General features: G+C 41.4%; 1 protein-coding gene across 3 annotated transcripts in view; it reads left to right on the top strand.

The window, feature by feature from the left end:
- Positions 1 to 14397, top strand: part of FHDC1 (FH2 domain containing 1) — a 35886-nt gene extending 21489 nt beyond the window's left edge. For all 3 annotated transcript variants that reach the window (XM_071556107.1, XM_071556108.1, XM_071556109.1), the window contains exons 7-12: positions 1800 to 1870; positions 1973 to 2080; positions 2972 to 3042; positions 5343 to 5460; positions 7699 to 7863; positions 10325 to 14397. In XM_071556107.1, the coding sequence (XP_071412208.1) occupies positions 1800 to 1870; positions 1973 to 2080; positions 2972 to 3042; positions 5343 to 5460; positions 7699 to 7863; positions 10325 to 12385 (2594 nt within the window). In that variant the 3' untranslated portion in view covers positions 12386 to 14397. The remainder of the gene's footprint in view (positions 1 to 1799; positions 1871 to 1972; positions 2081 to 2971; positions 3043 to 5342; positions 5461 to 7698; positions 7864 to 10324) is intronic.
- Positions 14398 to 18438: the final 4041 nt, after the last annotated feature.

Raw genomic sequence — 18438 nt, forward strand, 5'->3', positions numbered from 1 at the left:
CTGTGTTTTTCCCACCAGTGGGGATTGAACTTGTCCTTGACTCGGAAAAATGTTCCTTGACTTCGGATGAGGTTTGAGTTTGGCCTTTTATTAGGATCTCTTTCAAATCGTTGTTCTTTGTGTTTTGAGCAGCAGACATATGTGAGGGAATATGTTATGTGTAAAAGCAGCCACGCCTTAATGTCCTTCATGTCCTTCACTCAGGACATTTGAAAAATGATGAATTAATTCCCTCCAGAGAGGAGACACATCAGTCTCCAACTCCTGCATTAGGTCAGTCACGCAAATCAGACTGAGCCTTCCCTGTTTTCAGTCCACTTGTGTCATGTGCTCTAAGACTCCATTTGGTCTTTTCACTTCAGGGTTTGTTGATAGCCCGAAGTTGTTTAGGAATTCTGTCTACTTTTCTATTGCTATCTTCTGGGTTTCTTTCCTTGTAATTAAGCTGAGAGAATACTTACTTAAATTTTAATGCTGATAGTCACTAAGGGGTAGGATGGTCTAAACAGCCTGCAAATGGATGTATGTCATAGGGACGCGGAGCAGGCTCTTACTATGCAAAGTCTTTAGAAGTGTCCTCCTCTTGGCCTTGTGAAATTTGCTATTCTTTTGTGCATTCTCTCTTCTTCCTTCCTTCTCACTTGCTCACCTATAGCTTGTTAGATCAAATGTTATTTAATTAATTCTGTGTTTAGGCTCCTAGTACCAAAATACAAATTTACAAGGGTTATCTGCTTCCACAATGATAGATTACTGTATTGTGTTGAGCAGTTGAATGCAGGGTAAATTATAGAATGTGAACTTGGAAGCAAAATAGTTTTTAAAAGCATTTACACTGCAACCAAAAGGATTCCACCTTTTGTCATGTTCATCAGTGTCAAATGTAGTACATTACATTAAAACCAGCTCATGGTGATTTTCTTGCAGTATGGCCACTTGCAAATTTGGAGTTACTTGATTTGCTGTGCCACTTGTGTAATGCTTATTTATTAACTCTTTACAGTTCTGAATTTCCGCATCTCATTTCTAGGGCAGTCTCTGTGGTGCCTTTTAAGCACATGTATTGTTTTTTTGCTTATGCATGGCTGGGTGAAAAGGTCTATAAATTCAGATAAAGCAGTTCTGTGCATTTTGCAAGAAATAAACATGCCTACAAACCTGCCTCCTGTGATGGAAAAGCTTTACAAGGCAGTTTTATTCCATTTGACTCTTTGCGTCACATTGAATGTAGCTTTGTGCCAAATCATCTTTGATATGACTGAAGTAAAACAAATGCTGCTCTGAGTTGGTGATCATACAGAAAATGATTCTTAGTGGGAGTGGGATAAGCAGGGAAGATTTAGAAACTGCCTGTTATCTTTTGAGGTCCCATGGCCAAGTCTGCTAAAAAAAGAGTAATTTTCAAAAGCCCAATCCTGGCAGATGGCAAATGGATCCTGCGGGGTGCAGAACACTTGCCTCACACTGGAATTAGTAGGTGGTGAGGATACTTAACCAATTGCATGAGACACTTCACACATTGCAGGATTAGGCCCCAAATGTTTCCTTAGCTGCTAGAGGTTGCCTTGGAAATAGTACACTTGCTAAGTTAAAGCCTGAACATACACTTTTGAGGTTTGTCAATTGTGCTTGTGAATTGGAGTTATTTAGTACCATTATTTTTCTCACGGCCTCTTCAGTTTATTATAGTTTCCTGTTAAAATTTTTAAAAAATCTTGAGATGAAGAGGAGTTTGGTAAGTGACTGTATATATTTCTAAACAAACAATTGTTAGACAGCAATTTTCTTGCTCCTTACAGAGTTAATGACCTGTGAGGAACTGCATTCCATATTGCACTTGGTCCTTCAGGCTGGGAATATTATGAATGCGGTAAGTGCCGTCCAAAAGGGAGATGGCTGATGGACCATACTTCTTTGTTAGTATTACAGTGCACTGATGTCATGCCTCAGCTGTTTGCTTATTTCTTTTTAGGGAGGTTATGCTGGCAATGCTGTTGGATTTAAACTGTCATCACTGCTCAAGCTGGCGGACACAAAAGCAAACAAACCTGGGATGAGTCTGCTGCATTTTGTTGCTCTGGTATAGAATAACTATTTTGCTGGTATAAGCAACTGATAAAAATGTAGGTCTATAAATTATAGACAATAGAAGAGGCCATGTGTTTCAGAAAAATCAGCTTCTTCACAGCTGTGATCTTATCTTCACCTTTCTTCTGCCACAAAATTCACCAGTTTACTTCTACCTGGTCATCCTATCAGAAACCCATGGAAAACTTAAGTTTATGTATCACGTGAAAACTTGCTTATTTCAAATTTCATCATTGAAGATTTTGTCTTACTGTCCTGAATCCTTACACTGTGGTAGTGGCTTATTTTGATAAATGTTCTTTCAGTCTTCCCACTGAATCTTTTGAGCAGCCTTTTTGTTGACAGCTTTTCTCCCTCAATGACTGACACGAGTTTTTAAAGCTGCTGCAGGCTTTTTTCAAGCTATTTTTCCTTCCTTTCAAAGTTTAGATTTTAGAAGATAGAGAATTTAAATGCTTCTGTATGTGACTTTGGTTATCTGTGTACAAACTGGCTTAACAGATTCCCAGCCAGTAAACAATAGGGTATTAATTGATGTTTGCACAGGAAACATTGTATCTGCTCAAACAATGGCATCAGTAAATTGTTCTCTCCTTGACATTCTTTATTAATACATGTGGCTTGTATTCTCTGGCAGAAGCAGCCATAATTGCACACTGGAAAATGGAAGCTACTGTTTAAAGTTTCCAGTTCTGATCCCTGCCTTTCTTTAAGGGATGTCCCTCACTCAGTTTTGTTAGGATTGATTGGGGAAAAAAAACAGTGCAGGAGAAAAACCTTTAAGTGCCCTCCCAGAAGCTTTAGAACAGCCAGATTTAGGGACTTGGCATGGTGGTGGAATGTTAATGGCTTGTGTGTTTTGGTTTGGTTCTCTTTGTTTCAGGAAGCCCAAAAGAAAGATGCTGCTCTTCTCAACTTTTCAGAAAAAATCAGGAGTGTTCACGATGCCGCCAGGTGAGTTAAAAGAAAACTGAGAACTGATGGTTAGACGGTGTCTTGGAATTTTCTCATTTGTGAAGCAGTGAGGCTTATTCAGGGAAGTCTTGGCACAAAAACAAATCTTTACAAATGTTTACTGTAGCTTTGAGGGCTTAATTTCCATTTACTAGCCGAAGTATGCCTGCAATGTGCCTTCAGGTATGAGGGTTTTTTTATTACATGGTCTCCATAGGGGTTTGGTAGTTCTGTGTCTGTCAAGTACATGAGCATGTTCTTTACTTTTAAGGGATTGAACTAAAAGCATGTTACTGTTTTTCCTTAAATCAATTTTCCCTGAGCAGCCTACAGTACTTTCCCAAACCTGGTATCAGGTACAGGTGCTGGCCCTGGCTTCGTTTAGATGCTTTTTGAGGTTTCATTTGCTTTTTTTATTGCTGTCTTGGGTGGAAAATCTGAAGAGGTTGTTGGCTCTGCATTTCTGTCACCTAAGTTTCAAGCTGCATAATTTAAAACTGAACCTGATTTGTACCTCGATAACTATTCTTATGTATGACAGCGTGATCTAAATCCCAAATCTGGAAGCTAGCAGTGCTGAAGTTCTGTTCCCAGTTTTGTTGCTTCCTTACTCTTGAGCTTTGGGCAATCTATTTACATTCTTTTCCCAGCTGTAAAAGGATCCAGTCTCTTAGATCTGGTGGTGGGTTAAGTAACGTCTGCAAAAGACTGAAATCTTCTGAGGAAAGGAGTGGCCATGCAGTTGATCAGAAAATTTTTGAGGGACCACCTGTGTGGCTTTCTGCCATCCAACCCACACACCTTTTAGGCAGTCTGCCATATGGCCTGCTGAGGAATGTAGCTTTCCATGCCATGCAAGCCCCCTGGCAAACAGCAGGGGAACAGGCAGAATACCAAACTTGGTGATACTTTTTTTTCTAGCCACTTTGTCCTTTGATCACGTTTGTTAATGCTGAAGATCTTCTCTTGTAATTCATGTTGAAATCTATTCAGGAAATGCACTCTGTACAGGAAAATGAAACAAAATGAATTATGTTCCTCGCCACTGGGCACGAGGAAGATCTTCAGGAAGAATTGTCATGTACAAGTTGCTCATAAATCTCCCAGTTAGAGCATATTAAAACAATTATTATGTTCTTTATTTTTTATTGTCTTACCTTCTTTATTTGTAGGCCGTCTTCTTCCTCCTTCACAGGCAGAAAAATGTAGCCTGTATTTTCTATGGTTTTCTTAGTTGCAAAAATACCCATGATCTGCCCAGAACAGGGAACTAATTTTTGCAGATAACATAAACAGAGAAAACCCAGGACACATTATATTCCCTTTTTCTGCACCCTGACAAACTTAGGCATGCTGTCACCATGTCCTGCCATGTGCACTTCAATCAGTCTGCCACAAACTTTTCAGCTTTACTGTTTGAAAGTCATGCTGCTGGTGAAATGACCTTAGGAGCATGTGTACAGTTACTTATCTTTATCATTTGGGAAACTAGTGCTTCAATTCCTAGGCAAAGCAGAGTTCTCTTGTGAAGGAAATGCCATAGATTTAGAAGCATTTACTCTCAAAGTGACAGAGATTTAGGTGAGAACTCCTGTTGTATGGAACATGGGTCTCCCACGAGAACATTTAGATTATAACAGATCAGAACTCCTTCCTGTGATCTTCAGTTTCTGAGTTACCTCTCCACAGGAGCAGGAGGATGAAATTTTATGACTGCTGGGTTGAGACTGTGTAGGCTGAATTGCTGTGACTCCTTAGAGGAACCTAACATGCAATTTCATGATCCAGATGCTACTGTCAAAGTGGGGAGTCCTGGCTGACAGTCCCTTGTGGCCCCCTTTTTGTGGCAGTTCCTGTGCTTGAACAATCGTGTAATCAATTGGGCCAAGCAAAGGAAGCAAATTGGCTTTTTGGCTTTCCTAGGTTAATTTTCACTACACAGGTATGGCTGACCATTCAGAAAATAAGTGCTAACACAGGCACGAGGGAGGGAAAAGGAACACCTGGTCAGAGGCAAGGGAGCATTACCTTTTCTTGTGGTAAGGATGGGTAGGACTGGCTGGAGTTAATTGTGAAACCACACCCCATGGGAATCTTTTCAGGTTGCAAATAAGAAGAAAAGTGCTTATCTCTCTCCTACCTCTCAGTGTCTACTCTGGAAAGATTGCCTGAACAGGCAGGTCTTGTTTGATAGCCACGTTGCACCTCATGTAAAACATCCATTTTTGCAGCATGTTTGTGGCTAACCTGTGGGCCACTCCTTCTCCTTTGATAAGCATTCTCGTATATGCTATTTTTAGGTTATCCATTGATAATGTAGAAGCAGAGCTCCACTCACTGTCTGTCAAGGCAAGATCTGTTAAAGACAGCATCCGGCGAGACCCAAAACTCTTTCACCAGATGGAAAGCTTTCTCCAGGTTTGTAGGGTATCTGTGCCAATGTGTTACTATCACCTGAAAGCAGGAGTGTTTCTCAGCTGAATCCAATTTGTGTGGACATATTAATAAACAGAAACATTATTTTAATATGCTTGCCCTATCAGTTTTACAAAGGTGTTCCAACCTCATGCTGTTTGTCCAGTGAGAGTGCTAGAAGGACTGTGTTTTTGCAGGGAGGGATATTGAGTGTACATTGCCCCAGGCTTGTTAGGCAAGCCTATTTAATACATGTGAAATGACTGATGAAGATCAGTGGTTACAATGTAAGACAGTTTGGAGTGGTCACTGGTTTTGTAATTTGCAGCTGCCAAAATATGATGTGTGCATGTTATGTTATACTGGAGCATGTCAGTTTTAACTGAGGCTGTGCTGTGAATATAAATCTTGATTGCTGGGTGTTTGAAGAGATATTAGAAGCTGGAAGATTAAGGGGCTATTTTCTTTACTAACTTACCCTTAGCACAGTGGCCTATTCTGAGCCATTTCATTATTTCTGGGTGGGTTCTCCTTTTTGTTTTTTTTGTTTGTTTTGTTTTTGGTTTTTTTCTGTAGTACTGCAGTGACTTTACAGGCCTGAATGTGTATTGCACTTAACTTTGAAGCAGAGTTCTTGGTATTTTCTGAGTATGTGGTGATGCCTGAAGAAATACATATTATACTTCAATTAAATGATTTTTCTGTTTCATGTTATAGGTAATTATGAAAAGTAAGAAGGCAGGTGTTGATCTGGAACTTAACCCGCCCCAGTTTTCAACTTGCAAATTCAGTTAATAGTCCCTGCAGTTTTTCAGGAGATGAAAAGCTGATGAAGAAAGGGGCGGGTTAAGATTGAAATACCTGTCCTCATTCACTCTGAATTGTTGGCTTTTATCCATTACACCCAGACTCTTTAATGTTATGTTTTAACATGTTTGGGATTTTTTTAAATTTAATAGCTGGGTTTATGTAACACTGCAACCTTGTTTAGGCCACATTCCAAAAGAAATGTTGGGAAAAAAATCATTTTACAAATGCATACCTTACATAAACACTTCCGGTTTTTGTTTCTAAATTACAGGTGATAGCCAAGCTGATACAAAAGTCAGCTTTGATTATCTCACCCTCATGAATAAATTACTGAAATATGTGGGAGGAACTAACTTTCAATGTATGTTTTTATCAATTATCCAGTGTATCTTCACTCCAGGTTCTATTATGGGCCTTCTTTTTCTATTGAAGACTAGCAAGTCACATTTGTTCCTACCCTACTGGTATAATTTTCCAAGTACCTTCCTGAAAGCAGGATTGGCTCAAATGGTCACCAGTACTTCCAGCTGCCTTTTCCTGCTGCAGTACTACATTATCAAAAGTATTTAGATGATCATGAGTTAGAGTCTGAGAAATACTTGTCTGAAAACTAACTTTTCTCCTCAGGTTACTTTAAGGCCTGTCTGGTCTCGGATCTGGGATTGTGCAGGGATAGAAGTGAATGGCTGGCGATTGAGATAGAGGAGACAGTGGCACTGATCAAAGTGTTATAAGCAGTTTGGCTGCTCCAAGTCTAATCACAGCTTTATTCTCTTCCTCCTCAATCTTTTTGCACTTATCTACTCCCATCCAGTCTGTATAGCTCTACACTTATGATTTAAAGTGTATGGGACCATTTTCTGGATGTCTTAAAATATGCATGTTTCCAGCAGTTCCATAACTTTCTGCCATGAAAACCTTTTTTTTTTGTGGTCTAGGGTCACTTTAGGAAGAAATTGATTCTGTGATGTGCATCCATGAATCTATTCATGTGCTTTCTTGGAAAAGTGGAGAGGAGGAATTAATTCTTTATGCTTAGTTGAAAGTTGAAGGAGAAATGGGAAAATAGGAAATGAGGAACTTCTAAAGGGCTCTCCGGTGATCTGTCAGTGTTCTAATACAGTCTTTGATTTTACTCATCTAAAAATTAAAGTTCTACATTTATTCAAGGGCCTTTGAACTTTTTCCTGTTCTCTGTCCTAGTCACTACAATTTACATTTTGACTGATCCATTTTTCCTGACCTTCTTTACTCAGTTTGCTGAAATGACGTTTCTTTTTGTTAGTAGGAGTTCTTCAAAATGTTAATTTCCCGGGCTCTGTAACAACTTCTAGGTTGGAACATGACTTTCATAGGTTTCTAATATTTACGTGACCTGTTGTGACTTTAATTTTTCTGTCTGGTTCATGTTGTGTATGGTGTTTGCTGCAGTTTGCTGTAAGACATCTGAAGGAGCTTGAACACCAGAAACGAGAATTGCAAAAGGAGGGAAATGCTCTCATTGACTTTTTCTGTGAAGACAAAGAAACTATGAAGTTGGATGAATGTTTCCAAATATTTAGGGACTTCTGCCTAAGATTCAACACAGCTGTCAAGGTAAGAATGCTGAAGTACACTAAGATGAAGGGGCAGTATTGGCATTGGTTACAGTTTTGGTTCAGCAAAGCCTACCTACTGTTACAAATATTTTTTAGGCCTTTATAGGTAGTTTGAATCAGTTGGATCCACACATTATTTCTGTGCCTTACTCAATCTGCATTTAACAGCACTTTGTATAAAAGCTTTAATTCAGAAAAAAGAGAACAATCTTGATTTGTAGCAAGCTGACAGGGTGTTCAGCTAAGGTGCCTGTTGTACCCTTAGCTTAGCTAACCTTTGCCACCCAGGATAGCACGTAGTTACACATGTGAGTGAACACTGCACAAATGTACAAAACCATATGGTGATTGCTCTTGCAGTCAGTTTAGCAAGAGATGACTTCATGAATATATGTTCAAATATTTGGGATTGGGGGTTTAATTCATCGCTGCACATTACAAGTGGTTGTTGGATAGCTATTAATTTGAGGTCCACTGGGGATCTTCCTTCCTCTCTCTGTAATAAGCAGCTACACTCTAAAAAATGACAAATTAGACTCTCACTTGCAAATATTGAGAAAATTTGCTTACTGACTGTACTTGCCACTGTTTCTAAATTAGCAGAACAGTTTAGAATAAAGATGGCAGTTCTGACAAATGAATGTGATGTGTGGACAGCACAACCAACAGTCTAAAGAGGTGGCAGGTACCACAGTGGCCCTGTGCAGTATTTCAAATATTTAATTTTTTCATTTTTTAACATGTCTTATTATTTTTTATTCATTTGAATAAAATCTTCTAAAATGTGTTCTGGATAATGTTAAATTTTTCTGTGTCTAATATAGAATATTATTATAATAATATACAACTCTTTTTAATAATTTCTCTTAACAATGCAGTATTTAAAATTGAGCTTTAAGATTTGACAAGAATTTATTCTGTTCTTCCATATAGGTGAAAGAAAGCTCTTTGCCACAGATATTTTTCCTGAAATGCAAGTTTTTTTCTTTTTCTTTTCTTAGCTGCTCAGGTTTCTTATCTTTCAGAGCCTAACCTAGTCTCAAACCTACTTTAAGAGGTGTAGATTAATCCATTCATCAAAAAGCATTAGGCTTTTGTTTACTGAAAGCTTTCAGGTGACTTTTTTTAGTTATGCAGCTCTTCTGTTGTGACAACAATGGGAAGATCAAACTAGACAGTGCTTCAGAAAAATATAGGTGTGTTTTTTTTAAAGTGTGTCAATCATCAGAACAGATTTAACAGAATGCTGGAAAATGATGTCAGTTTTGAGCCCTCTGTCAAGACCAGCCTCCCACTTCTTTCTTTTGCTACGGCTGTACTGGCTGTAGAAAACCAGGTCCTGCATTTCAGAAAGTAACCCAGAAAGTTCAACCAAAGGGTACAGCTAGATTAAATAGGAAGCCTAGAGGTGACAGTTAAAATGCTGATATTCATAGGAAATAACTGGTAACTGTTTTTGTAAAAAAGTGTTACTGTATTGCCTTTCAAACACAAACTACTTCTTCTATGGCTTCCTGAACTAAAATCCCTCAGCCTAGCTGCCAAAACCTCCCTCCCATCCTGGGCAACCTCTCTACAATAATTGCCAGGTTTTGAAGCCAACAGTGAATATGAAATCCAGAATTGGAATGTGGCATTGATTTATTGTCCGTAAATGGTGTCCGTTGATGTCTTAAGTATTACGAGGCATTCTGTTAACTTCTCTAGTGTTAGAGGGAAGTAGCACTGCATTGAAATTGCACTTGCTGAGGAACAATTGCAGTTGTAGTAAGGGAGGATGTAAGGACCATGTTGTTGACTGTGTGTTTGCCAGACAAGTTTGTCTTAAAATACATATGTAATGATTAGGTAGAGGTTTGCTCACCTGATAAAACTGCCAGCTTTAACCTCAGAGAGGACTTGAAGCTCTCCGTCTTATGGCAGGAACTCTTTGGCTGGACCAAAGGGAGAAGCTGATTGGACTCTGGAACAGGTTTCCCAAGGAAAGTGGTCACAGAACCAAGCCTGATAAAGTTCAGGTGACGTTTGGACAACACTCTCAGGCACATGGTGTGATTCTTCGGACTGTCCTGTGCAGGGACAGGAGCTGGACTTCAGTGATCCTTGTGGATCCCTTCCAACTCAGGATACTCCATGATTCTATGACCTGACATCTACTTGGGTTTGATAGGACATGTTGTTGGTCCTTGCAGGGACTTGTGCATTTTTTGCCTATGCTGACCAGACTGATGTATCGTCAGCATTAGTTGTGCAGGGAACTGCTCTCCGTAGGGTTAATGGTTGTAGGCTGTTGCTGCCATGGTGACTTTGTGTGTGCGCATTTATTGACGGTTTGGGAGGGGGTGATAGCCATAGGAGCTAACTTTGATGGGAAGTAATAAAGGAGAGGTAAAGCAGTATGTCTTGTTTCATGCATAGGACACAGTCCTCTGAGTCGTGTATTTGTTTTTCTCCTTCAGGAAAACAGGGAACGAGAGATGCAGGAACTTCATAGTCTGCAAAAGCGAAAGGAACTGGAGGAGAAGCGTCGATCCTGGGCAGCTGGAGAACTTGGGAGCTTTGGGCGGAGCAGCAGTGAAAATGATGTGGAGATGTTGGCCAAAAAAGGACTTGGAGAATTTCTTCCCTTCTTGCAGCAGAGACCTCAAAGCCCTTTGTACAGAAACACAAATTCTAGACGCTCTCGACTTTCTTTGGGGATCACTGCAGACAGAGAGTTGCAGAGTTTCCTGGAAATCTCAAAAGACGAGGATCCAAACAAGTTTAACAGCCTTCCCCGTGCAAACACCCGACAAGCAAGACCAAATGTAGCCTGGACTGAATCCAAAGAAGCAAGAGATCTCAACTTAAATACTTTGCATTTACACCAACAGTCTGAAATGGAAGTGAAAAGTGGTGGCCTCGTGCAGGTGTCTCCAGCTCAGCCCAATCACTTCAGTGGTTCAGCCGGTCCTGGTGCCCATTACTCGCAGAGAAACACCGACTGCAATGTGCGCACTTCCAATGTGTCCTGTGAGGAGTCCACAGATATAAATGCTCTGGCCCTGGCAATCGAGGAGCGTGAACTTGTTAAAGGATTACGTAAGTTTGATATTCAAGGAGCAAAGCCTGCAGAGGATGCACCTTTAATATATTTAGAGGATGCTGGTGGAACAGACTTGGAGACTCTAGATGATCTAAGCTTTCATTCTGTGAGCACTGCTGATGATGACCTGCCTCCACCTTGCAGAAGTTCCAGAGAGCCCCATGACCATCAAGCCAAGGCAGTGGGTTGCAAGAGTGAAGCTTCAGAGCCCAGCAGCAGCAGCAGCCCCATGTCTGTGGATACAAGTGTTTCAGGAAGTAGGGAAGATGGGCCAATGTGCTATGTGTCAGATACAACAACTGATTGTTCTTTGACGTTGGACTCTGAAGAAGGAAATGATTTTAAATCATCCGGCAATGAAATAAGAAGTGAGGCTGGCAAACCATGCTCTTCTGGGAATGATGCTCAACACAGGACTAGAACTTTCTTCTCAAACCTGAATTCCACTTCTGACAAGGACCTGTCTCTTCACACTCCTCCAGATGACAAGGATGATGCCAATAGTAAGCATACCATTCCTAAAGAAAAGCCCATAAAAAATAAAGATCCAGCAGGACCAAAGAGAAACTCTCTAAAAGATAGATCTCCAAGCTTCTCAAAAGCCAGTGGCACTCGCCCTAGCCACACAGCTCCTTCCAGACCTGTCAGAACTTTGAATGCTTCTGAGAATGAAAGTATGAGGAAAGTGGTGCCTATTTCTCGGTCAAACAGGACACCAAGCAGCGTGAAAAAGCCAGAAGCCAAGCCAGAAGCCAAAACAGCCCTTCGTGAAACTACTACAGTGGAAAGTCGGCTGTCTCATCGCAGCTCTGTCCGAGGCACAACAGACACACTGCCAAGAAGTCCTTACAGGCATAGCATGTCAGTAGAGGAGCCAAAGTTACGAAGGGGCACTGTCACCTCAAGCAGTGCTCATTTTGAGAGGGACAGAGTCTCTCTCAAGAAGCCAAGCTCTAAACCTGTTAGGAGTAATGTCAAATCAAAAACTGACGAAACAAAGATGTGTCGCTCCAGTGTAAAACCTCAGACCCCTACAGATGATACCAAGGTTGCCACAGTCAATATTCCCAAAACACCATCTGCTGTCCCAAACTTTGCGAGGAATACGGTGGCCTCTTCTTCAAAGCGTGCAAAAGTGGATCTATCCAGCTCGTCCAGACCTCCAGCCATCACCAGGTCTGTGTCCCAGAGGCTGCCTAAAGTGAAGGCAGCAGCGACCTCTGATGATCCAAATCCAAAGGAGAACACTGTGAGTACCTTAAAGAGAGCAAGTAGTGCCAGAGTGGTTGGAAGAAGCATCCTGCAGGGAGAAGCTGTCAGCACTAAAGCAGAACCTGCACCAAAGGAGCAGGGAACAGTGGAAAAGGCCTCTCTTAAACTGAAAGATGCAAACCGGACCACAATTGGTAAAATACTGAAGCCATTACTGAAATAAGGGAGAGGGGGGTTTTAACCTTGGAATGTGAACACTTGTTCAAGCACTGGATGTCTGTGTAGTGAAATTCCTTAAAACAGTAACACTGCCAATAAATGGCATCATGTGCGCATTAAAGTACAGCACACCTTTGGAAAAGGGCAAGTAGTTGTGTTCTGGTCTAAATCCTTTTTTATGAATTTGAATGTATTTGAAGCTACTGTGATGGAATGCAAGCAGAACAGCAAATCTCCGCGTTTGTGGTATAGAAGGTCACCAAAAGCCAAAGAGTTTTAACTACAAGATGAAACGCTTCGTGACAGAAGACATGGATAAAGGCCAGTTTTTTTGTGTATATAAGATTCTTCTAAGACTCAAGCCTTTGTGCTAGTTGGTTTCTTACTCAATGTTAAAATGAATCCTGTGGAACATTACTGAAAACAAACTTAGATGGCTGTGTTTTCCATTGCTTTCAATTCCTTGAATTTGAGAGCTCTTTTTGCCTGTCACAGTCCATTGCTGGCAATTGGACAGACTGGGAACTGCTGGCCAAAAAATCGTAAAACAAGATATTTGCTGTTTGTGGCTGTCTTTAACCTCACTGAAGAACTTATAGCATGTTTTATGAATGTGTATGTGTGTCTGGAAAAGGCTTTCTGCTGGGCAGGAGGCTTGTTCTCCAAGAATGTGGCAGCATTGTCTTGCATGTACACATAGCTGTGGCTGGTGCTGCATTGAATAGCACAGCTGAAGGCTGTGCCTGTTGAAGGCCATCAGTAACCACTGGGATGATGACTACTCCTGACTTGGTTTTGATCACAAGCAAACTTGCCAGCTTTGGGTCATACGGAAGTGCCATATATTTATGATACATATCAGGATGTTTGCAGTTCAGCTCTTGAAGGCTGCAGTGTAGTGCCGAGCACTTTCTTACCATTCCATGTTTCCACTAGTTTAAATACTACCAAATTACTTGAATGTTGCAATGGCTCTCATTGAGCCATTAGTTTCCCTGCCTCTTCCGTCTCCACTCCCTCTCCCTGTCAACAAGAATATTTAGCATGAGACACAGAGCTTATGCATGACAATGTTTTTGTAGAGTTCCTTGGTTGCATCAAATGTGGTTTTTAATGTTTAAAGACTCTAAAGGAATTAAACTAGTATTTGATAAGTTTTTTGCAAAATAAAAACACCTCTTTTTTTTCCCTGCAGATAGAAATTTTAACTTTTGTCAGACTCAGATAGAGAAAATGAGGGAAAACTCATTCAGCATGCTGTGCATCCTCGCGGGAGAAATGTATGTAGGTAGGGAAACTACTGTTCTCCTAAGCATCTTGTTTAAAGAGTTGCCTTTTATTCATTTATGAATGAAGCCTCATTTAAGAATAAAATTAAAAATAAAGGGAAAATCTCTCTGGACAAGTGGCATTGACTTACCAGTGGTAGATCTGTTTGTCTGCTCTATGCCTCTGTGCTGGGAGAGCATAATTCAGTGAGAATGAGCCATTTCATTGCTCACATTCTTCTCATGGGCTAGGATCAGGGACAGCTAGCTTTGAGGTTTGCATTTGGCAAGGGGCCTTTAGCTCCTCCCACGTACAGCAAATCTTGATGCAGACATCATACCCAAACACCATGAAGTATTGCATAGGGCCTCTTGTTTGAGTCTATCCCATGGGGAGAATTTATACAGCCTGCTTTTTGGCAAGGGCAAATACTTTGCTTGAAACACCATAAGCTTTTTGGATACTGCCTCCCCTGTGGGTCAGATAAAAAGGCATCTCTCCCTTCTTATTTGTATCTATGTGGATGTATGCACATCTGCAAGAGCAGATGATTGACTTTTTTCCTTTTTTAAAAAAGAAAAAAACAACAAATTTTATTGGTATCAAGCTTGAATAATAATTTAAATGCGTTTGGAACGTGTAAATAAATTTCTATTAATCTATGTAATAGAAAACTGACTGTATTTAATGGAACATTTATACATTTCGGAGTAACTCGGTAGTTTAATAAAGTTCCCGTTTACTGGGTATGAGGTTTGTACTTTCTCTTTCCTGTTATATTCCTGGCTTTGGTCCTGGAGATCTCAAGCAACTGAGTCTGGTGTAGGTGACTGTGGAAAGGACTTTACAGCAGAAATCGTGGCGTTTAAAATCCTACATTTGTTTTTGTACTGAGACGTGCAATTGGACTTTCGTTTCTGAATGTTTCTGAGGTGGGACCTTCTGCACATGTTTGGGTGTAACATGGAAGGCACTAGATGGTAGATGCAGCACTTTGTGTACACATAGTACGTTGTGGCCAAGACAAATGTTCGTGGCACTAACAAGTCTGGATCTGTCGCTATCTTCGTGCCTTTTAGCTTAGCACACTTTATTGAGAAATTCTCATTTTCAGCTCACAGGACTGTGGAAATAAAGAATGGTGTGTTTTGCGGGAGCAGTTGGTGACTTTTACACTGCAATTCTGAATTTTTCATTTTTGTCCCATTCTCCCATTATTTTTCGTTCTTTATTGCATACAAAAGAACGTCTATCCAGCCAGCCTCCTTGTCCTCAGGGAGCGCTTCCTCCTCTCTGCTGTGGAAATGATTTCTGGACTGGAATTGCTGCTATTTGCAAACTTGTTTAGCCCCTGACTTTTCTAGTTTGGTGAGTGTGTCTCTCCCTGTTCGGAGTTGCAAGCACCTGCTGTCTGCCAGTGCTGAGTGACGGCTGCTGGTGGAATCTATGTGGGAAAGCCCTTCACCATTAAAAGGTGTGTCTCGAAAGTTTATGTTCTTTTAAACTTCATTTTTATGTCAAAAGGGTTTATAATTACCAATTCATTATTTAAACTACCAGCTGTCAGAGACACAGCAATTCCCTGTAGCTTTAATTTCCCATGTCATACAATTTTCCCAAATGCTAACAGGCCACAGTGCCTGGTTGCAGTTGGGCTTTTAAGAAAGAACTAAGACCTTTTCTCCAGCTTTGTTTTGCCAATGCTTCTGACTGTGGTCGGGGTGCATCCATCTCCTTCCGTGGCTACTGAGGTTGCAGTGAAATGGGGGAGCCCAGGGGACCGTGAGGGAATCTGGCGGAGCTGGTGGAGATTGAGAGATAGAGGAAAGCTGTAGGAGTAAGAGGTGCTGATTCATACGTGGAGGAATTTAATATTCACATCTTATGTGGGAGCTGCATACAAATGAGGGGCTCAGTGCATCCCTCATTACAACAGCTCATTAAATTATCAAGACAGACAGAAGGGGTTCCCATCACACCTCCCACAGTGTACAAGTCCGGACAGTGTCATTCAAAAAACCCCCTCGGTAGGTTTCTACCCTTGGGTACGTGTGCGGACGCTGCAGAGGGCCGGGGCGCAGGGTGCTAACCCCGGGCGCGCACAGTGCGGCTGGAATTGCACACCCGCGCTCGGTGCTGCGGCAGCGCTGCCCAGAGCCCCGGCTCGGCGCCCCCAGCAAGACCTGCCCGCTGCTGCCTGTGAGAACGTAATCCCCGCGAGAGAGGCCCAGCTCAACACAGCTCCTTTCAGATTTGGCTGCGCAGTGTTTTCCATTAACTTGATACACGCTGTTTACATCCTACTGCCGCCAGTGCCAGAGATAACTGCCTGGGGAACAGCTCCCTACAGGTATTGTTAACAGCTGCTGGAAACAAAGGAGTTTGTTTTAGCCACGTCACTATCTAAATAGCCAGAAATACAAATACGTTACTTTTTTTATTACCTGTGAGCTGATATTAAAAACTCTGTCATGTTCTCCCAGGTTGAAAGATGCATTCTCGAAATCTTGTGCACTGTTAAAACTGGCAGCTGAGCAAATATCTGCAACTTTAAAAGAAAGCGACACTGAGGCAAGGGACATGTGAAGGTTCTTGCTGTAAGGTGTGTCACCACCACCAGCAACTACTTACCCTCAGAGGAAACTTTCCATCCAGCGGTTGTTCCCTGCTATGTAGTCGATTTCTGTTTCTTTTCAGGATGAAGGCTGAGCTTGCAGGATAGGCACTGCCTCAGCTGGCAACTTGGTCTGATTAAAAAAAATAGAGAAAAGAGAAATACTCATTAATCTCTAGCTGCTGAAGTCCTTTCTTGTAGCACTGAAGCAATGGAGATATGAACATGTTGATTTTAGTGGTGGTGTTTAAGGTGAGGGTGGAAGTTGGTTGAGCAAATGCTCAGTAAGGGTGGCCTTGTCTGCAGGGAGGGGAGAGAGCTACATGCATTTCTGAGACCATTCACACCATCTGAAGCAGATGGACTCCCTTTGAACAGAGATGTGCCTTTTCTGCTTTTCATCAGGTCTGAACAATAGCTCCTTTTTTTGTCCTATTCAAAAAAAAAAAGAAAACTTTGATGCCTCCTCATGGGTCAAGTGGAGCAAAGATACGAACTTTACCTTTTGTCTTTTTTAAACAATAGAAGACTTTGACTCATAAACAGAGCTGTTAGCTTCAAATAACTTTCTGCTGCACAGGGACAGAAGGTGCTTTCAGTGGCTGCAGTGATCCAGCAGCAAAATAGGCATAAAAGCTAGAACTCTTTAGCTCCAGAGTGCATCCCTGTGACTACTTCCTCTTTGCTCTGAAATCCATACCCTGGCAACTGAACCCAGACAGTGTTCATCCAGGCACCCAAGAGGAGCTGGCTAGAAAATGTTTGATTCCAAATCTAAATAATTGTTTACGATTAATTTTATTGCCCATTAGTCTTCCATTTCATTGTTATTAGAAGCCAAAAAGTGACCTTCAACAGAGAGCAGTAAAGCAGGGTTGAGGGATGCAAACCTACTATTGGCATCACTTCCCTGGTGCTTGCTCTCACAGTCCTTTTCTGTGGGGTTAGGGAAATGGATTAATTGACTCTCTGTGCACTTTCAATAGTTTCTTCAAAATTCAGGTCAGCTAGCACAAATTGTAGAAAGGAACCAAATATATTTCTACGGTGCATACTTGCTCAATAGGTGTTAGGAATTACTGAAGCCCAGTAACTGATGTGCTTCCTAGGGAAAAGTACAGAAGGGAAAAGGTGGCAACAAAAAATGGATAGACACAGCTGGATACAAGTGTTCAAAACCCCTGTGGTCATTTTCTCTCTCCTGTTTCTGGGAACTTCAGGTTTGAACCACAGTCTCCCCGAGAAATTGGCACTGTCCTGTGCCTGACTCCACTGAATCACTGCAGAAAGCAATTCACTGAGAACTGCTGGAGTTGCTTGAATTCTGAGACTGAAAATAGGACACGTTGCTAGCTTCATGTTTTGGTTTCTGATGTTTCTCACACAGTATTTTAAACTGATTCAGATGTACTCCCTATGCAAATCTTTAATCCTGTGTTTTAAGATGAAAAATTGGTGCAAATGTGGTTTTGATTTTTTCCCCACCCTTTTACAGCTGTATTTGCCCCTTTACATCCGATGACCGTTTCCTCCCACTCCTGTTTCCTCTGTTATGATTTTCCATCCTGCTCTTAAATTTTCTATCCTCTGCTAATAACTCATCCCTCTCTTTATCTTATTTCCAGGTGGCAGGCTTTCTGTACTCTTCCATTTGCTTCATTCTGCTTTCTCTCTCTGTTTCTTGATTGCAGTGGCAGTTTTTCTCCATTGCTTGCTTTCTTCTTTCTGCCAATGTGAGTCCTTCCCCAAACGTCTGACTCCAAAATCTGCAAGCTGAGACTTTTTGCTGCCAGCTTCCAGTAAGGTGTGGGAATAGAGCAACAAAATGAACTAAGTTTTTAATGCCTGCATGTCTGTATTTTGCAGCTTTGCCTGGTTACTGCAAGCGAGTAGCTGGAGAAGGCTGTTACCCAGATTGCATCTTTGTGTCTTTTCTATATGGCTGTCGCTCACCCTCTACCCAAGCACCTTACAGGGGAGCAGGGGGAGCTGAGGAGCTCAGCACATGGGGTGATTTTGCAGAGGTGGGTGAGGAAAGTCTGTTCAAATAAAGGTGTGACTAATTTAGCTTTGCGGTGTCTAAAAAGCCCTAATGAAAGAGTGTCGACGACAGCTTAAAAAGCTGTTTGGCGAAGTGATTTCTAGCCCCACCCAGAGTCTTGGTACCACAAGCA

This window comes from Pithys albifrons, chromosome 5 (assembly GCF_047495875.1).
Source record: "Pithys albifrons albifrons isolate INPA30051 chromosome 5, PitAlb_v1, whole genome shotgun sequence".
Lineage (NCBI taxonomy): Eukaryota > Metazoa > Chordata > Aves > Passeriformes > Thamnophilidae > Pithys > Pithys albifrons.